At 36.0% G+C, this 19,085-nt stretch overlaps 1 protein-coding gene across 1 annotated transcript in view; it reads left to right on the top strand.

The window, feature by feature from the left end:
• The window catches only part of TOMM70 (translocase of outer mitochondrial membrane 70), a 38,615-nt gene that overhangs the window by 3,215 nt on the left and 16,315 nt on the right, over positions 1-19,085 (top strand). Inside the window, exons 2-4 of the mRNA XM_012743097.3 lie at positions 12,046-12,219; positions 13,911-14,037; positions 16,250-16,359. Of these exons, the coding sequence (XP_012598551.1) occupies positions 12,046-12,219; positions 13,911-14,037; positions 16,250-16,359 (411 nt within the window). The remainder of the gene's footprint in view (positions 1-12,045; positions 12,220-13,910; positions 14,038-16,249; positions 16,360-19,085) is intronic.

Here is a 19,085-nt window from a genome sequence, read left to right as displayed (position 1 = left end):
CGTAGACTGTATCCAATTATCTTTTTTCTGAGACAGCAAAACTTGTAGAGTAAATGCAAAGAATATTCATATTTGTTTTAATTAATGCGAGTTTTAGGGTATGACTAAAGAAAAGCATCTAGTCAGTGGATGGCATCTGTGCTTGAGGTACTTAAAATATTAAATCATATTCTATTTTGAACCATTATAAAATCTGTGATGTGCCATATTGCTTCAGCAATTTGGTTTTAAACTTGAATTATAGTTTTTTTTTTTTTCTAATTGAAAGAGTTCTTTGAAGATCTTAGTCCAAGTGTCCTCAAACTATGGCCCTTGGGCCACATGCAGGTGTTTTTGCCCATTTATTTTTTTACTTCAAAATAAAATATGTGCAGTGTGCATAGGAATTTGTTCATAGTTTTTTTTTTAAACTATAGCTGGGCCCTCCAATGGTCTGAGGGACAGTGAACTGGCCCCGTTTAAAAAGTTTGAGGACCCCTGTTTAATTCATAGTGCTTCTTAGTCTGTGGGCTTTAGTTATCACAAGGGACCCTGGCACATATACACCAGGCATGGTATCCTGGCTGCACAAATGTCTTAGATACTTCTTTTTTCAAACAACCTGTGATTTAAAAAATAAAAAGGCATCTATTTAAAAGTATTATTGACTCTATAGAAACTTTTTATCCAATTATTTTTTAATCTAGTGATTAAAAAATAACAGTCATTCTAGTGTTCAAGGTTTTTTAACATAACAGAGGGGTTATCCCACATGAAATGGTTAGGAACCACTAATCTAAGCCAGTCGTCTAGAATAGGAAGAGGAAGACGTACCTGAACATTTTAGTAAAGAAATCAAGGACTGAGTAACCTGCTGTCATTAGTCATCTTTTTTGAAATGAAATCAAACTTGCCCAAATGATCTGTTTCTAGTCATTTTTTTAAAAAATCAGGGTCAACAATGACATTCCCATCTAATTAAATCTAGTGAACATCTTTCACTCTTTATCTTACTTGATCCTTAGAATTACTTCATAGTGTTCTTCCTCTGCCCCCTCACCCCTTAATAGAGATCACTGTAACCACAGCCTCTTGGGTTAAGAGTGGTCCTCCCACTTTGGCCTCCAGAGTAGCTAGGAGTACAGCTGTGCACCACCATGCCTGGCTAATTTTTAAATTTTTTGTGGACGGGGGTCTTGCTATGTGCCCAAGCCAGTCTCAAACTCCTGGCCTCAAAGCACTGATATTACAGGCGTGGGCCACCATGCCCAGCCATATCATGGTTTTCTTTCTTTTTTTTTTTTTTTTAAGAGATGGTTCTCTCTGTCACCCAGACTAGAGTGCAGTGGCATGATCGTAGGTCACTGCCTCACTGCAGCCTCAAACTCCTGGGCTCAAAGTGCTCTTCCTATCTCAGCCTCCCAAGTACCTGGGACTACAGGTACCCACTACCATGCCTAGCTAATTTTTCTGTTTTAATTTTTTGTAGAGACAGGGTCTCGCTCTATTGCCCAGGCTGGTCTGAAACTCCTGACCTCAAGCTATCCTCCTACCTCAGCCTCCCAAAGTGCTGGGATTACAGGCATGAGCCACCGTGCCCAGCTGACATTGTGCTCTTAATATCATAACTGTCCCTGTTGCTTCTGAGATACCACATTTTCTTAACCCCCCCCCCCCGCCCTAGTATCCTGTTACCTCCCTCACTGATCCTTTGTCTCCTACCCAGGCTCTTTTTCTGCTTCCTTTTAGTGAAAATCACATTTCTATCATAAGCATTCTTGTCTTGTATTCCACATATTCCCTGAATACTTGTTTGCCTTTCAGCAGCTTCACTTAGCACTTAAATACTGGTGGCACCCTAATTTCTTGTCTTTGGCTCCTTAATTTCTTGTCTCTAGCCCAGACCTTTCATGAGGCCCAACTTAACGGGAATCTTCATTATCTCACAAGTATTTCACATTCAGGCTCCTCTTTCTCCTAAGAATGCCCCTGGTTAATTAATTAATGTGCCCCATTTAATTTTCCAGGCCAGAAACTTGGATGTCATCTCTAACTTTTACTCTTCTTGTATTTTTCATATCTAATCTATAAACACATGCAGAAAATTCCACATCATAAACATCTTCAATAGATGATTGCTCCATTCCCGCTGCTATCATTTCCTAACTGAATAACGAACTGCTTTCTCATTTTCCTTCAATCCATTTTGTCACTACTAGAGTAAATCGCATCAGTCCCATGCTTAAAATAACATTAGGTGGTTTTATGATTATTGCCCACAAGATAATGTTCAAACTTCTTACAGTTTAGGCCTTGATTCTGCTTACCTCTTCAGATTCATCTCTTGCCACTTCCTCTTGATTTTGGCCTTCAGATGTTCTGCGAACACTGCCTCCTACTCTGCCTTCTCATCCTTTAAGTCACAACATACCGTGTTTCCCCCGAAAATAAGACAGGGTCTTATATTTATTTTTCCTCAAGACACCCCAGGGCTTATTTTCAGGGGATGTGTTATTTTCCCCTCAAAGCCTCAGCTTGCAGCACGCACAGGATGACCTCACAGGGAGAGCCGACCTTGTTGGTGGGGCTGCCCACACCTTTCCGGTCACTTCAGGGATAGTAGCTGTCACTATGTGGCAGATGAGAAGGTGGCTATTCATTTTCTTTACCGCTCTGCCACGAAATGCATGGGTTGTGCAGACTCGCTGCGTAGCCACTCCCATCACTAGGTCTTATTTTCTGGTTAGGGTTTATATTGTGCAAATACTTAGAAATCCTGCTAGGGCTTATTGTATGGGTAGGTTTTATTTTCCAGGAAACGCGGTAGAGGTTATTCCACCTTTTGTCAAACCCCTCTCTTCCTAAGCACACACCCTGCATTTTTCCCTTCCACAGCTCTTACCACGTGGTAGAATTGCTCATTCTTTTTTCCTACTATATTCTTGAATCTGTGAAGGCTGAGACTGGCTGTGTCTTGTTTACCACCATATTCTGAGAACTTAATAAAATGCCTGGCACATAGTAGGTGTTGAATGAATGTAGCTTAATTCTGTGACTAATGATTAAGGGCTCCTTTGATAACTATTAAGTTTATTTACATATATATAAAATTGTTCAAATTGTATATTTTTTCGAGTTTTTTAGCTTTTCATTTTTATTCTCCCAATTGATCTTGGAGTCATTATAACAATCTTAAATCTCATTTAGGCATTCATTACAAATCACTTGACTTTGTATGACCTACAACTATAATCATCCAGAAGCAGCATTCTTACATGTAGGTTCTTCTCAGGTAAAGAATGCTCTGTATTTTGATTTAGTAGATGGAGTTGGTTGTGGACTTTTAAAATTTCAGGACATGAGATGAGAAAGGACTGTCTTATTAGGTTTGATTTCTTAGATTTGATTCATTATTATCTTAGGTATTTTCTTATCCTAGGTTTGATTCATATAAAAGTAACAATTGCTCAGTACATATTGAAAGATTGTTTCTCATGTAGAAAGTGTCGCAGAGTTGATTGCTACTTCTGCAAAGCTGTGATTCAGATATAATAAAAATGTTTTTTGAATTTGGCAAATTTAAGGGCTAAAATTATTTTAAGAGAAACATTATCAAACCACCTCTTGTATATTATAGCTGGATATAAATGTGTCATTATGGTGACAAGTTAATAACCATTTCATTTTCTCACGTGGATTAATGTGCCTAATTATAGCTCATTTTCTTTCACATTGACTGTACATGATCATCAGACTAACATTTTCATAAACACTTGGGAGAATATTCAGTGGTTCCTTATTGACAAATTATATCAGTGAAAGCTTTCTGTCATGTAGTTATGTCACAGCACTTGTTTTTAGATGCTGTGTTTTTGTTTTTGTTTTTTCTTTTAGATTTTTAGAGGCTGTTCTCCACCTCCCCCACCCCCAACTTCTCTGCCTATGCTAATCTTTTTAGGGTTGTTCTTCCTCTATGGAGTACTTTCCTGATTGTTTTGTCAGTCATTTTTGTTTCAGTAGAGATTGTCATGAATAACCTTCACTGAGTATTTTAAGCAAACCCTGATTGTTTTCTTCCTTTGTATTTCACCAAATTTACTTGAATTACCCCTTGATATCTGTAGCTTTCCTTTCAAAATGTAACTTGTTTTCCAGAGTAGATTTTGCCGCTTCAAGAGCTGGGGGTCAGGTTGCTAGGTTTTGCCTCTTTGACAAGTTTCAGTACACATAAATGTTTGCTGAAGACAGAAAAAACACAGTTACTGTTTCTCATTATTTTCTTAGATTTATTACCTGAGTTCTTTGCTTTTGATCTTACCCATATAGTCTTACCCATATAGTTTTGGATTTATATGTTTGTGTATATACACTTGCTACTCATTGAACTAATAATTTTCTGCTTGTCAGCTGCACAATTTACTAATCACCTAATGTACAGTCAGTCATGTGTGGCTTAACAATGGAAATATGTTCTGAGAAATGCATCCTTAGACGATTTCATCATGAGACCATCATAGAGTATACTTACATAAACCTAGACAGCACAGCTTACTCCACACCTAGGCTAGATGGCATAGCCTATTGTTAGTAGGCTGCAGACCTATATAGCATGTTTCTATACTGAATTCTGTAGGCAACTTTAACAAAATGGTAAGTATTTATGTATCTATCTAAACATAGAAAAGGTACAGTAAAAATATGACAAAACAGATTAAAAAACAAAAGGTATACCTGTCTGTATAGGGCACTTACTGTAAACCTTGTAGGACTGGAAGTTGCCCTGGGTGAGTCAGTAAGTGGTATTGAATGTGAGGGCCTAAGACATTACTGTACACTGCTATAGACTGTATAAACACTGTACACTTAGGCTACACAAAATTTATAAAACATATTTTTGTTTCTTCAATAACAAATTAATTTTAGCTTACTGTAACTTTTTACTTAATAAACTTTTTAATTTTTTTAAACTTTTTTTTTTTTAATTATTGGAGACAGAGTCTCGCTTTGTTGCCCAGGCTAGAGTGAGTGCCGTGGCGTCAGCCTAGCTCACAGCAACCTCAAACTCCTGGGCTCGAGTGATCCTTCTGCCTCAGCCTCCCGGGTAGCTGGGACTACAGGCATGCGCCACCATGCCCGGCTAATTTTTTATATATATATGTATCAGTTGGCCAATTAATTTCTTTCTATTTATAGTAGAGACGGGGTCTCGCTCTTGCTCAGGCTGGTTTTGAACTCCTGACCTTGAGCAATCCGCCCGCCTCGGCCTCCCAAGAGCTAGGATTACAGGCGTGAGCCACAGCGCCCAGCCTATTTTCAACTTTTGTAATAACACTTAGCTTGAAACATAAACACATGGTACAGCTTTACAAAAACATATTCTTTTTTTTGTTTGTTTGTTTTTTTGAGACAGAGTCTCACTGTGTTGCCCAGGCTAGAGTGAGTGCCGTGGTGTCAACCTAGCTCATAGCAACCTCAGACTCCTGGACTCAAGCAATCCTCCTGCCTCAGCCTCCCAAGTAGCTGGGACTACAGGCATGTGCCACCATGTCTGGCTAATTTTTTCTCTCTATATATTAGTTGGCCAATTAATTTCTATTTATTTCTATTTCTAGTTTCTATTTATAGTAGAGATGGGGCCTCACTCTTGCTCAGGGTGGTTTCAAACTCCTGACCTCGAGCAATCCACCTGCCTCGGCCTCCCAGAGAGCTAGGATTACAGGCATGAGCCACCGAGCCTGGCCAAAAATATATTCTTTATATCCTTATTCTACAAGCTTTTTCTTATTTTTTAATTTTTAATTTTTTTTACTTTAAATTTTTTTGTTAAACACTAAGACACAAACACACACTAGCCTAGGCCTATGCAAGGTCAGAGTCATCACTGTCTTCCATCTCTACGTCTTGTCCCACTGGAAGGTCTTCAGGGACAGTAACATACGTGGAGCTGTCATCTCCTATGATAAGAATGCCTTCTTCTGGAATACCTCCTGAGGGACCCGCCTGAGACTGTTTTACAGTTAACTTTTTTTTTTAATAAATAGAAGGCACTCTTTAAATAATGTTTAAAATTATAGTATATGTATAGTAATCACATAAGCCAGTAACCATGGTTTATTGTCATTATCAAGTAGTATGTACTGTACATGATTGTATGTGCTATACTTTTATGTGACTGGCAGCAGCACAACAGTAGGTTTGTTTATTACATCAGGATTACCGCAAAAGTTTGAGTAATGCATTGCAACGGCTGCAACATCACTGCGCAAATCAGTTGCCTTATGTTATGGGGCTACCGTTACAGTGTAAGTCTGAGCATGATTCTAATGATAAAGATTCATATTCTTTATAAAACATGGCCCCTGAATATAAACCAACTATGTCATCCATGAAGTATAGAAGTAAAGTTTAGGCAGTCTGGGGTCTGATTGCTTGAGTTCAAATCCTGCTTGGGGAAAATTTTCTCAGTCCAGGCTTCCATAGTTTAATGTGTAAAATGGGAGTAATAATGGCACGCACTTCATATCTCCAGTATCATGTTCTTCCAAAGAATTTTTCAAAAGTAGTTCTGACAGTCAATGATTTTTACTTCATGCATTAGCTTCAGGATTCCCTATAAGATTTGGCTCCACATATTTGTTGAATTTGTCACAATGGAGTTTACTCTGCTGACAGTAACTCATTATGAGATGAAACTTGGAAAAAGCAAAATTTTCTAGTAGATTATTTTAAGTAATACTTAGATCTTGTGACATAGCAGGCAGAAGTGAATGTCTTTCCTTTTTTGTAATTTATCTGTGTTCTTACTATTATAGCATTCACACAGTTTAAATTTATGCCCATGTGTTATCTTCTCCATGGAAATTGAATATATAGTACCTAATCTTTTCAAACTCTTTTCTTTTACAAAGAATTAGTGTTTTTTGAACCAACCAAAGTTACATGTAGGAGCCCAGAATGGCTAGAGTGGGAAAATAGAGGAATTTAGAGTCTTGTATGTAGGCTATGTATTGAGAAGTCACTGGAGGGTTTTGGAGGGAGTAGGGATAGAATGATATGATCCAGCTAACTTCTTAAAAGGAGCTTTCAGATCAATTAGAAACTAATTTGTTGTTAGAAATGCAGGGGAAAGATCCATTCTCACAGAATTTTACTGTAAAATATTAATATTATGGAACTTTGAAAAGATTTCCAGTAACATTAAATGGCTTTATAGTCTTTAAGATCGTTTTAGCAGCTTTTGGATAGGCAAATAGACCACATGAAAAGATACTAGTGTTTCAGGATGTTCCCATTATGTTTTAGATCTCTATGTCTTCACTTCTCATTTATAAAAACATACTTTCAAAATTATCTTTGGGTTTAATTTTCAATCTTTAACTTTTAATTCTGAAAGTTCTTAGTATAGCTCGAGAAAGTAGATGGAGAAAGTGACTTAAAGCAGTGCAAAAGATTTCTGTGGGATGGAATTAAAATCCCTTCTAGTATAAAAAATCAGTAGTTGTATATTTATAATTTAGACCTTTTCCTACAGTACATTTATTTTAATTTTTGCCTGATTTTTGGGTCTATTGTTGTGAAAATAGGATCTAGTTCCTGGCAGAGCAGAAGACTGGTGTTGCTTGATGAACAAGCACTATACTAACCAGCTTTTTGTCCTAAATTCTATCAGGCCAAAATAAGTCATTTTTCTGGACTTTCCCATTGTATTGCCATTAGTTCTTTGCATTTTTATTGATGAAGGGAATGGACAAAAAGGAATGGGGATAGGAGTGAGCAGAAGGTGATAGGGGATTTTTACCAAGATTGTGTTGTCTGCAAACATAGTTTGGTTACTTTCTGGAATGGCAGTGGAGACACAATAGAAGAAAATTTGCAGTGTGGTGATTTGCCTATGTAATCTGATGCTTTTTGGACTCAGTGTTATTCAGGGCACCATTTTTCTTTAGTACAATAAGGAAATTAAGTGGGCTTTGGTTTTTGCCTTTGGGGTTTAAGAATTTTTAATAATTTTTAGAAGGAAACTTAATAAAACTTGACTAATAGGAAGTAAATAGCTACTTGAAAGATTCAGTTGGTTGGTTTTAGGTTGTTTGGATTTTGCTAAATAAAAATAAGAAATATCCATCTTTCTAAGGAGAGGAATGTACCTCTCAATGTGTCAAGTTTAGGTATGACTGTATCTACATGTATTCTTATGATATGATTTAGGCTTAGATTTCTGGTAGACAGGAAAGAGTTTATTGCTTGTTTGTGGTAATGAAACAAGGTTATTTACTCTGCCCAGAGAATGTTCTTTTTATTTAATCTGCAAGTCTTTAAAGTACTAAATAAATCTGAAGTATGTTTGTAGTCAAACATACTTCTCATATGCATTTTAATATGCCACATTATTTTCTACATACATAGTCCCTAGTGTCTTAGGGTGTATATTAGACAGGTTCTCAATGACTTAGAAACATTAAAAACTTATTGCAAGGAGTTAAAGTGTAATGTTTTTCTCTTATTTCTATTTAATATCAAAGGTAATTGAGTTTATTTTAAAGCTTTATTAGATACATAAAGATTCATGATTATTGTATCTTTTTGGCAGATTGTATCTTTTATCAATAAAACTAGCCTGTGCTTCATCTGATGCTTTTGAGTGGTGCTTTGTCTGATACTGTCTTCTTTTGTTTGCCTTCTATAACTTTTACTTTTATTTTTTATTTATTTATTTATTTTTGAGACAGAGTCTCACTTTGTTGTCGCCCAGGCTAGAGAGAGTACCGTGGCATCAGCCTAGCTCACAAGCAATGTCAGTCTCCTGGGCTCAGGCGATCATACTGCCTCAGCCTCCCAAGTAGCTGGGACTATAGGCATGCGTCATGCCCGGCTAATTTTTTGTATATATATATATATTTTAGTTGGTCAATTAATTTCTTTCTATTTTTAGTAGAGACAAGGTCTCACTAGGCTGGTTTCGAACTCCTGACCTTGAGCAATCCGCCCCTTGGCCTCCCAGAGTGCTAGGATTACAGGCGTGAGCCACCACGCCCGGCCTACTTTTTTAATTTTTAATGTTTTTGCCTCTCTGTCGTTTTGTTTTAGGTCATGTTGTATAGGTAACATGAAGTTATTTTTGGTTTTAAACAGTTTGAAAATCTGTCTTTTAATATGGGCATCTAACGCATTCACATTTATTATTATTGACATGCTTAGTGATTATTGCCATATTTATGCAGCTTTTTTGTTTCTTCCTTTGCCTCCTGCCTTTTTTTTTTTGAATTGGTCATTTTCCCACTTGGGGGTTTATTTTTAGAGATAAAGAAGTTGTGCATTTCTATTTCTATTGTGTTCAACCTCAAATGCTAGTTTGGCTAGGTATAAGATTTTATACTAGACGTAAGATTTTAAGTACTTTCCTCAGAACTTTGAAATCATTACTTACTTGGTTTTTAATACTTAATGTTGGAGATAGGCATAGTTCTTTTTCTGTTGTAGTTAATCTATTTTTTCTTCCTAAACACTGTCAGGATTTTTGTTGTGAAATTTTACCATAAAATGTCTTAAAATGTGTATAATTTTTCTTTTATTTCCAGGAATTTTTAAAATAATATCCTTAGACCCTCCTTTCTATGGCTTTCCTTGTAGAACTTCAGATGGGCAAATGTTGGAACTTCAAACTTCCCGTTTCCTTGTCCTCTATTTTCATGGCATTCCGGCAGATTTCCTTGACTCCACCTTCTACTTGTTAATTTGCTCCTCAGCTATGCCTTTTCTAATATACAGCCCATTTATTGAGTTAATTATAATAATCTTTTTCATTTTCAAGATTTCCGATTGGTACTCTTTAAAAGCAGCCTTTTTTTTTTAACTGCAAGATAGCCTCTTATTTCTCTGCTAATAAATTTTCTATTTGCTTGGTTTACCCTGCTTTCTCAGATAATAGTTTTCTGTTTGAGTTGGGTGCCTCTCTTTTATGTATTGATTTTCCTTTGGTGTTAGTAATTCTTAATTGTGTCATCTCTTAAAAGACAGAGGCACTTGTCTTTTGAGTGTAGGGGATCCTCATTTCTTCTAAGTGACACAGCCCTACTTCAGTCTGGCTTCAGCTTCTCTCCAGTGGAGTAGGAGGATTGTTGAAGTTGTCTCAAATACAAATTTTCCAGCAATCACCCTGATGGTTGCCTCCTAGAGCTCACAGCTACTTAAGGGATTCCTAGTTGTCTTCTATTGTGGGTGTTTTGTGGGTGTTTCTCTGTTAGTGTAGTCCTGGCATATATTCATAGTCCTAAAATGTATCCTTGAAGTGTGTTTCAAGTTTGCTATTTAACTTATATTTCAAAGTGTATGGAAGATGACTAAGGCTATTGACAAATGGAAAATGTTAAATTTATCTATTAATTTATATGTGCTTTTCTTAGTTCCTTTCATCCACATCTGTTTTAAAATATACATATTTCTTGTTGACACTAAGTAGCTTAGACTAGCTATGTAATATTCTGAACTTAAACACTCAGTTTCCTGTAAATCCTTTGCACAATATAGGTTTTTTTAAAAAACCCATAGCTGTAGTAAGGGTAAAGAAGGGAAACAAAAGTAAGCAGAGGAGAAAAAGCAGGAAAGAAAAATGAAGCAAGAGTAGAGGAGGAAAGAACGGGTACAAGAAAGGGTTGCTATCTCATCTACTCTTTGTGACTAAAAGATACTCTGGGCCCCAAGCAACTGGCTTTCATAGTTGGCTTTAAATTATTCATGGAGGCAGATACTTGTGGTTTTACTTTGTCAGTGCTTACCTGTTAGAGGTATATGGATTATTTCGTAGTACCATATCTGTTAAAGTCTCATGCTGACAAACAATAATCAAGTTTTATGCAAAGACATGTCACAAAGCTCTTGGACCTAGTGGCTGGGACCTGGATAACTAGATTAATTGCTTCCCAAATATTGATGGAAGTGTTCACAACTGTCCTCAGTAGGTATTAACTACCAACTTTTCTATTAATATATTGTACACATAAAGTGTGTGAGTTGGGTCTTCCAAAAAGGAGCCACTGAGGCAGATTATAGGAGGGCAACAGGTTTATTGATGAGCAAAAAATAAACTTGAAGGAAGATTGTAATGAATATGCCAATATCTATTTTACACTGTTGACAAACAGCCTAATAGAAAAAAATAGCAAAGCATATGAATAAGTGATATTCAGAATAAGAAACCCAAATGGCCAATAAATATGAAAAGATTTTCAAATTCTTTAGTAGTGAAGAAAGTACAAATTAAAATAATACTAGAAAATAACTTTATACCAGGGTTTCTTAACCTTGGCACTATTGACATTTTGGGCTGTTCTGTGCATTGTAGGATGTTAGCAGCATCCCTGATCTTTAACCACTAGGTGTTAGTAGCACCTTCCCTCCTTTCCTCAGTGCTCCGACCCCAGTTATGACAATCAAAAATATTTCAAGATGTTGTCAAATGTCCCCTAGACATTTTTTTGAAATTTAATTTTTTTTTATTTCTTCATATTATGGGGGTACAAATATTGTTAAGGTTACATATATTGCCCTTGCCACCCCTCCCCCACCCTAGACATTTGAGAACCACTGTCTTATACTCATTAGATGAGCATAAAATTAAAATCAGTTATTATATCTAATGTTGGCAGAAATGATGGGAATGTGGTACATAAAGCACTACAACCTTTTTTGGAAAAGTCTGAGTGTTCTTGAAGTTAAAAATATGTAAGCCTTTAGCTGGGTGCAGTGGTATATACCTGTAATCTCAGCTACTTGGGAGACAAGGGGGAGGGGGAATCACTTGAGCCCAGTAGTTGGAGACCAGTCTGGGCAACATAGTGAGACCCCATCTCAAAAAAATATAAAATAAATAAATATATATATATCTTTTGACTCAGCAACTCTATTACTAAGACTCTGTCTCATGAAGGTATTTATATGATGCAACTTACACTGCAAAAAGCCAATCTATGCACCCCTTTTTCTTTTATCAGTTTATCAGTTTATTACGGTAGTCTGAGTCTTTTTGAATGTTGATTAGCATTTAATAATTGTTTCTTCTCATTTCAGAACTCTCTTGATAGAGCTCAAGCAGCCAAGAACAAAGGCAATAAATATTTTAAAGCAGGAAAATATGAACAAGCTATTCAGTGCTATACCGAGGCTATTAGTTTGTGCCCTACAGAGAAGAATGTTGACCTTTCCACATTTTATCAAAACAGAGCTGCTGCCTTTGAACAGTTGGTATGTACCTTAGGTTGTCTTTTCTTTTCCTTTTGTTTCTTTTTTTGCTTAAAGTTTTAGTTAATGCTACTCAATACACCTAATACTTGTTTAAGCTGTTTTGAAATTACAGGATTTTTGTTGTTTTTATTTTTTTAAGAACAAATTTTAGTTTTGCTAGTTACAAATATACTCCAAAGTTAAATATGTTTTAGATTTTATAAAATTAGTTAGTATAGAAAATTAAAGTTTCAGGTGACCCTCTCTTCCTCAGTAGTCTGAAGCTATTTCTTCAAATTTTTGTCTCTATATATGTAATAGTTGCATATGCAGGAGAAAAAAGATCAAAGATGAGTTCCTATTATAGATATTGTTTGGGATGTATTTTTTCAGTTGCCACCATATCTAATACAGTTTTTCAGCACATGCAGATCTGTTTTATTCTTTTTAAATTATGTATGTAGTAGCCATCATATGGTTGTGTAGTGGATTAATGCATAAAACAGTGGAGAAGAGAGTATTACAAATAGAAGAAACTATGTCATTTTTCTGAGGCAAGAAAGAGTTTCATGTGTTTAAAGAAGTATAAAAGTTCCTGGAATATAGAGAGATGAGGTTGGAAAGATAGACAGGGACCAGATCAGGCAAAGCCTTGTAGGCAGTGGTAGAGTGTGGATTTGATTCTGAGTATAATGGTAAATATTTAAGGGTTTTAAACAGGACAGGAACATCATCTAACATTGCTCTCAGTGTTCTGTCAATAATATATTGGAGGGACGCAAGACTAGAGACAGGGAGACCAAGTAAGGATGTTTTTGCAGTAGCCTATGTGTGACATAAAGGAAAGCTGAAGACCAACAGAACTTGCTATTGCATTGGATGTAAAGGGTAGAGAGGCAGGAATTTCAACACCAGTGAGTAGAGAAGGTCAGGTGGAGAAGGAGTGAGACAAGTAAGTAGACAGTTGAATTGGGAAATGTTTATATTTGAGGAGTCATCTAATTTTGGATATTATATAAAGCCAGACAATAAATGTGATCACCTAGGGAGAGAGATGATATGACGCCTTGAGGATTTTAACATAGAGATTAGGTACGGGAGGAGAATTCAGCAAAGGAAATTGAGAAGGAGCATCCAGTGAAGTAGGTGGAAATCAAGGTAGAGTGGCAACTCTTTGCAGGTTTGGCAATAAAGAGGAGCTGAGAAGTAGGGTAGTACCCATAGGGAGTTGTGGAATCAAAGGAAGGTTTTTAAAAGATGGAAAATATTAGAGTAAGTATTTTTATATTTATGTGAATGATTCAGTAGAAAAGCAGCAGATTGATGCAGAGAAAGATAGCTGAAGGAGTGAAGCCCATGACGTGGAGAGGGTATGGATCCGATCACCAGCGAAGGGTTGGCCTTTGATGAAAATGGGTGCTTTCCCAGTTTTAACAGGAGGGAAGAAGGAGATGGTGTGAGTACATAGCTGCAGGTAGGTTTGTAGATTTGGTGGTAGAAAGATGGCCTAAGTATGTCTGTTGCTTATTTTAAAAAATCTGGTTGCTGGTCTTTATTACAGATGCAATGAATTGTTGATATTAACTCTTTGTATTGTAAATACTTTTTCTGTTGTGGGACTCTTAATACTCAGCCTATTAAATTTAGAAAACTGATTTCTGTTGAACAGTGCTTCCTTAAGTGTGACTTTTTAAAAATACTTTCAATTACAGCAAAAATGGAAAGAGGTGGCACAAGATTGTACAAAGGCTGTTGAACTTAATCCCAAGTATGTGAAAGCTCTCTTTAGACGTGCAAAAGCCCATGAAAAGCTAGACAATAAGAAGGAATGTTTAGAAGGTGAGAGTAATTTTGTGTTTACATGTGAAGATTACTAAAGTCTTTGTAGTTATTGGTAAATACATATATAATTCTGTCTTGTAAGTATAATAATCAAGTTGTCTTTAAAAGTTGGACTCCTGCAATTGAGACTTTGTCTTCTATGAATAGTTTAAATTGAGATTGCTGTACTTAAGTATTGTCTCTGCTCTCAACTAGGCCTTAATAGAATATTAAGATTTGGAGCTTATATATTACACATAAACTTGGCAACTGATGGGCATTAGTATAATTCCATGAATAAGAATATCAGAAAAGAAGTTTTAGCAAGTAATAGTGTTTCTAAGATTCTACATGTTTTTAGTTACTATCATCTATAAATATGAAATAACTGAGATGAATCATTAAAGAAAATGTTTTTGCCCTTGGTATTTTCAAATATTATTTTTTATCCAGTTGGAAATTATGTAATTGGTACAAAGCATCAAAGTGAATTTGTCATTCTCAGTAAATGCTGTAAATATTCTACAGCCTCTAATTGGCCATGTCGGCTTCCTAGACTGCTGGCTTTCTCTCTCTCTCTCTTTCTCTCTCTCTCTCTCTTTTTTTAGAGACAGGATCTCATTGTGTCACCGAGGCTGGAGTGTTGGGCTGTGATTGTAGCTCACTGCAATTTTGAACTCCTGGGCTCAAGTGATCTTCTGGACTTATCCTCCCCTACAGGCACATGCCATTACACCTGGCTAATTTTTAAATTTTTTTTATAGAGAGAGGGTCTCACTACATTGCCTAGGCTAGTCTCGAAATCCTGGCCTCAAGCAATCAGCCATCCCTGTCCCTCAGCCTCCCCAAGTACTGGGGTTACAGGTGTGAGCCACCACTGTCTTTGAAAGTACATCCTTCTAGATGACATGGAGCAAAACCAAATCTAATTTCTACAGTCTAAAAGTTCTTTCCACTACATATTTAAATCTGCTTTAAAAGCATCTATAATAAGATTTACCCATAATTATTGTTTTTTAAAATAGTATTTTTTTTTTAAATCTAGATTGCCACATGAGGATGTTTTAGAGAACATTTTAACAAAATTTGATGTTTTGTGGTGGCACATACTTTGGTACTGGTGGAAGGAGAGTTGCTTTACAAAAGGGAATCCCAAGTTTTAAGCCAGACCTTGACATTACTAACAGGTAATACTTAGCAGAGAAAAGATTGATTGGGGTTTTAGATAGAAGAAATGTGATTTTAAAAAAAGACATTGGCATTAGCCAAGGTTATCAAAAGGGAATGTTACAGCAGATACTTGTTTGGAGGAGCAAGGATGTGGAATTGTAAGAAATTCAATTTAGAAAGAAAGGGGATAGCCATTGTTTGAGTAGTTTGAATGCAAGATTGAGAGGTTAAGGAACCACTGATCTTTTTAATTCAAATCACTGTATCTTGAGTTGTGGCATTACCAGATGAAAGGGGTATTTTTGTGGCAGATTTATTTGAGAGCTCTGTGGCAAGATTACTTTAGAGACAAGGAATAATTCTGAGGCCTGTAAAAAAGACCAGACATGAGAGAGCCACACTATGTTGATTTGCCTTAGAGTTACTGGCCAGAAGAGACTATTGCTGAATTCCTTGTTTTATTTGCTATATCTAGAACATTAGAGCAGTAAGAAACATTAGAAATCATGCACTACAGCCCCTTTCATTTCACAGGTGAGGAAAGGGAACCCCATAGAAATGGAGTAACTTTTTGAGCTTTCAATTTATTTGGTCACACAGTATATAAAATTAAAGTATTAAGAACTAGTTTAGCCCCAGGCATGGTGGCTAACGCCTATAATCCTAGCACTTTGGGGGGCTGAGGTGGTAGGTGCTTGAGGCCAGGAATTCAGGACCAGCCTGAGCAAGACACAAGACTGTGTCTCTACAAAAAATAGGAAAATTAGCCAGGCATGGTGTACACACCTGTAGTCCCAGCTACTTGAGAGGCTGAGGCAGGAAGATCGCTTGAGCTCAGGAGTTTGAGGCTGCAGTGAGCTATGATGATGCCATTGCACTGTAACCCAGGCAACAGAGCAAAACCCTGTCTCAAAAAAACCAATAATTTATTGGAAATGAAACAGCCCCATCAGGCCATGAATTTATTTGGCTTTCTTGTAACTACATTGTGCCTATCTGATGCTGCTGACCATCTTTACAGTAATTTCATATTTACTTTTGTGTTCACCATCATTTCTAGATGTCACTGCTGTGTGTATATTAGAAGGGTTCCAAAATCAACAAAGCATGCTATTAGCTGATAAAGTTCTTAAACTTCTTGGAAAAGAGAAAGCCAAAGAAAAATACAAGGTAAATGAATCTGTGTTGGGTAATAGAGGGGTAGTACTTTATACATTGGAAAGAGTCATTTCTAATTTATGCTGCTTAAACTTGGACATAGTAAGTAATGGTAATGAGTGAAATTAGAACTGGGTTATATTTCTTTCTTCTGTAATCTTGGGCTTTTATGACTTATCCTTTTTCAATAAGATTATAAGTGTGTCCAGTACTGTACCTGGAGAATATTGGAAAGCATTTATATTAGGGGTTGCCACAGTATGACCCACAGGTCAAATCCAGTCTGCTACCTGTTGTTGTAAATAATGTTCAGTAACTGACTTTGGTTTTGGCTGCTTTTGAGCTATACCATTAGAGTTGAGTAGTTGTAACAGAGACTGTGTAGACTGCAAAGCCTAAAATATTTACTATCTGTCCTTTTACAGAAAAATATTTGCCATCTCCTATTTTGTATCATTAAAGTTTTTAAAGGTGTACTGTATAAGTGGGCATTGGTTTTAGGCTGTTAGTAACAGATGGTTTAATTCAATAAACATTTAAAAAACAAAGCTCCATGCTGGGCATTTTGGAGGGGTGGGTACGGAGATGTGGTCCTTGCTCATCTAGAATTACAATGTAGTGAGAGAGAATGTTACTAAATATATAAAAAGGCATGCTATGGTTAAGTGTCTCAGGAAATGTGTAAGTGGAGTGCCATGAGAGTACCACAGGCATCACTAACCTTTACTGAAGATTTGCTGCTAAATTTCAGTAATATTGAGGCAAATGTTACTTTTTTAACTTGCTTTTCTTTTAAATTGATTTTAATAATCTGTATTTATAATTTTACATTTCTGAATATTAGCTGAGTTAAACAGAATTGAAACAGTTTTCTTCACTACAGGACTTTAATGTACTAAGATGTGTTGTGAATTTCCAAGAGTAATGTAGCTGTCATGGTTGTCAGTCTCTTTAAACTATGGAATTTTTTTTTCCTCGGGTGTCTCATAAGACTGTTGTTCCTCAAAAACACTTTGTGAAACATCATATTAGAGCTTGAAAGGAACCTAGTTTCCTTATACATATTGTTGAGTAATTAGATTGGTTGTATTGCAAGGTGGTAAGAAAATATAAAATAACCTATATATGCATAGGCTACAAAGTCATTTCCATTTATATTTTCTAATCTGTATGCCACTTTGTAAATCATAAAATAATTTTCATATTATTGTTTTGATTTTTATAACAACTTTGTAAGATAAATAAGGCAAGTATTTCTATTGCCACTTTAGTGATTAGAGTAGATGTTTAATGACATGAGTAATGACTTGAGTAATGTCACATAGCTAATAAGTGACAGAACTAGAATTTTTATATCCTGTTCCTTCGATACTTAAGTCCATTACTTGTAATATATTATTTTCATTTTAAATTTATAACCCTGTGTGGAAGGCAGGATGGTGATAGCTTCATTTCTAAGCTGAAATAGGAAACTGAAAGATAGTAATGATATACCCAGCTTCAAATCAGTGCTATTTAAATTTCTAGTTAAGCTTTCCCCCCAAAATGGTAAATAATTGCCACTAAGTATTCCTTCTCAGAATGTCTTTATTAAAATACTAAAGTTAGGCATACTTATCATTTGATGAGTGACCATTTGATTAAAAATGTTTATTTATATTATTGTAAGTCTAGACAAATTAAATCTTTCCCCCAGAGAGTGCACAAAGATAAATGTGGATTTTTCCTCAGATTTCTTTTTTAATTTTTTTATGCCCCTTTCATCTATCCTAGATTAGATCATTTGCTTACAAAGCCAGATTCCTTTTTTCCTCCTTGAAATCCAAAGACATTAAATCTACCAAAATAACTGTAATAATATTTGGTATACATAAAACATTTATGTTTTCTTTTAAACTCTTTGGGTTGAATTTTGTAGATAAAGGATCCAAAATATATTATGAGAAGAACCCTTTGGCTGTGTTATTTCCTCTTCATTTAAAACATAGTAAAACTTTATTATATCTATATTTTATAATAAAACATTTAGAACATAAGGTTTTATTATATTTTATTATAAAATATAGATATAAATATTATATATTACATACTTATAATAAATAATATTATAATAAATAAAGTTTCATTATGGGTTTTTGTTTTTGTTTTGTTTTGTTTTTTGAGACAGAGTCCCTTTGTTGCCCAGGCTAGAGTGAGTGCTGTGGCATCAGCCTGGCTCACAGCAACCTTAAACTCCTGGGCTCAAGCAATCCTCCTGCCTCAGCCTCCCGAGTAGCTGGGACTATAGGCATGCGCCACCATGCCCGGCTAATTTTTTCTATATATAGTAGTTGGCCAATTAATTTGTTTCTATTTATAGTAGAGACAGGGTCTCACTCTTGCTCAGGCTGGTTTCGAACCCCTGACCTCGAGCAATCTGCCCTCCTAGGCCTCCCAGAGTGCTAGGATTACAGGCGTGAGCCACCGCGCCCGGCCGAGTTTTATTATGTTTTAAATGAAGAGGAAATAACACAGCCAAAGGCCTCTCATAATATATTTTTATATTTATATTCTCATTTAAGGAGAAATAAAATACTCCTATAATTATGAATCAGGTTGCCATACCAAAAAGAAATAATCAAAACAGGAAATGTGATTTCAGTATGGCTTTCAACAGCACTGTAATGGAGATCTTGCGGGGGAAAGTCCATGGTAAAATGGATTTAACATTTTCAGCACCTGTGTAAGACATGGTCTTA

Source organism: Microcebus murinus, chromosome 1, assembly GCF_040939455.1.
Source record: "Microcebus murinus isolate Inina chromosome 1, M.murinus_Inina_mat1.0, whole genome shotgun sequence".
NCBI classification, from domain to species: domain Eukaryota; kingdom Metazoa; phylum Chordata; class Mammalia; order Primates; family Cheirogaleidae; genus Microcebus; species Microcebus murinus.
This window is presented reverse-complemented; position numbering and strand designations above follow the sequence as displayed.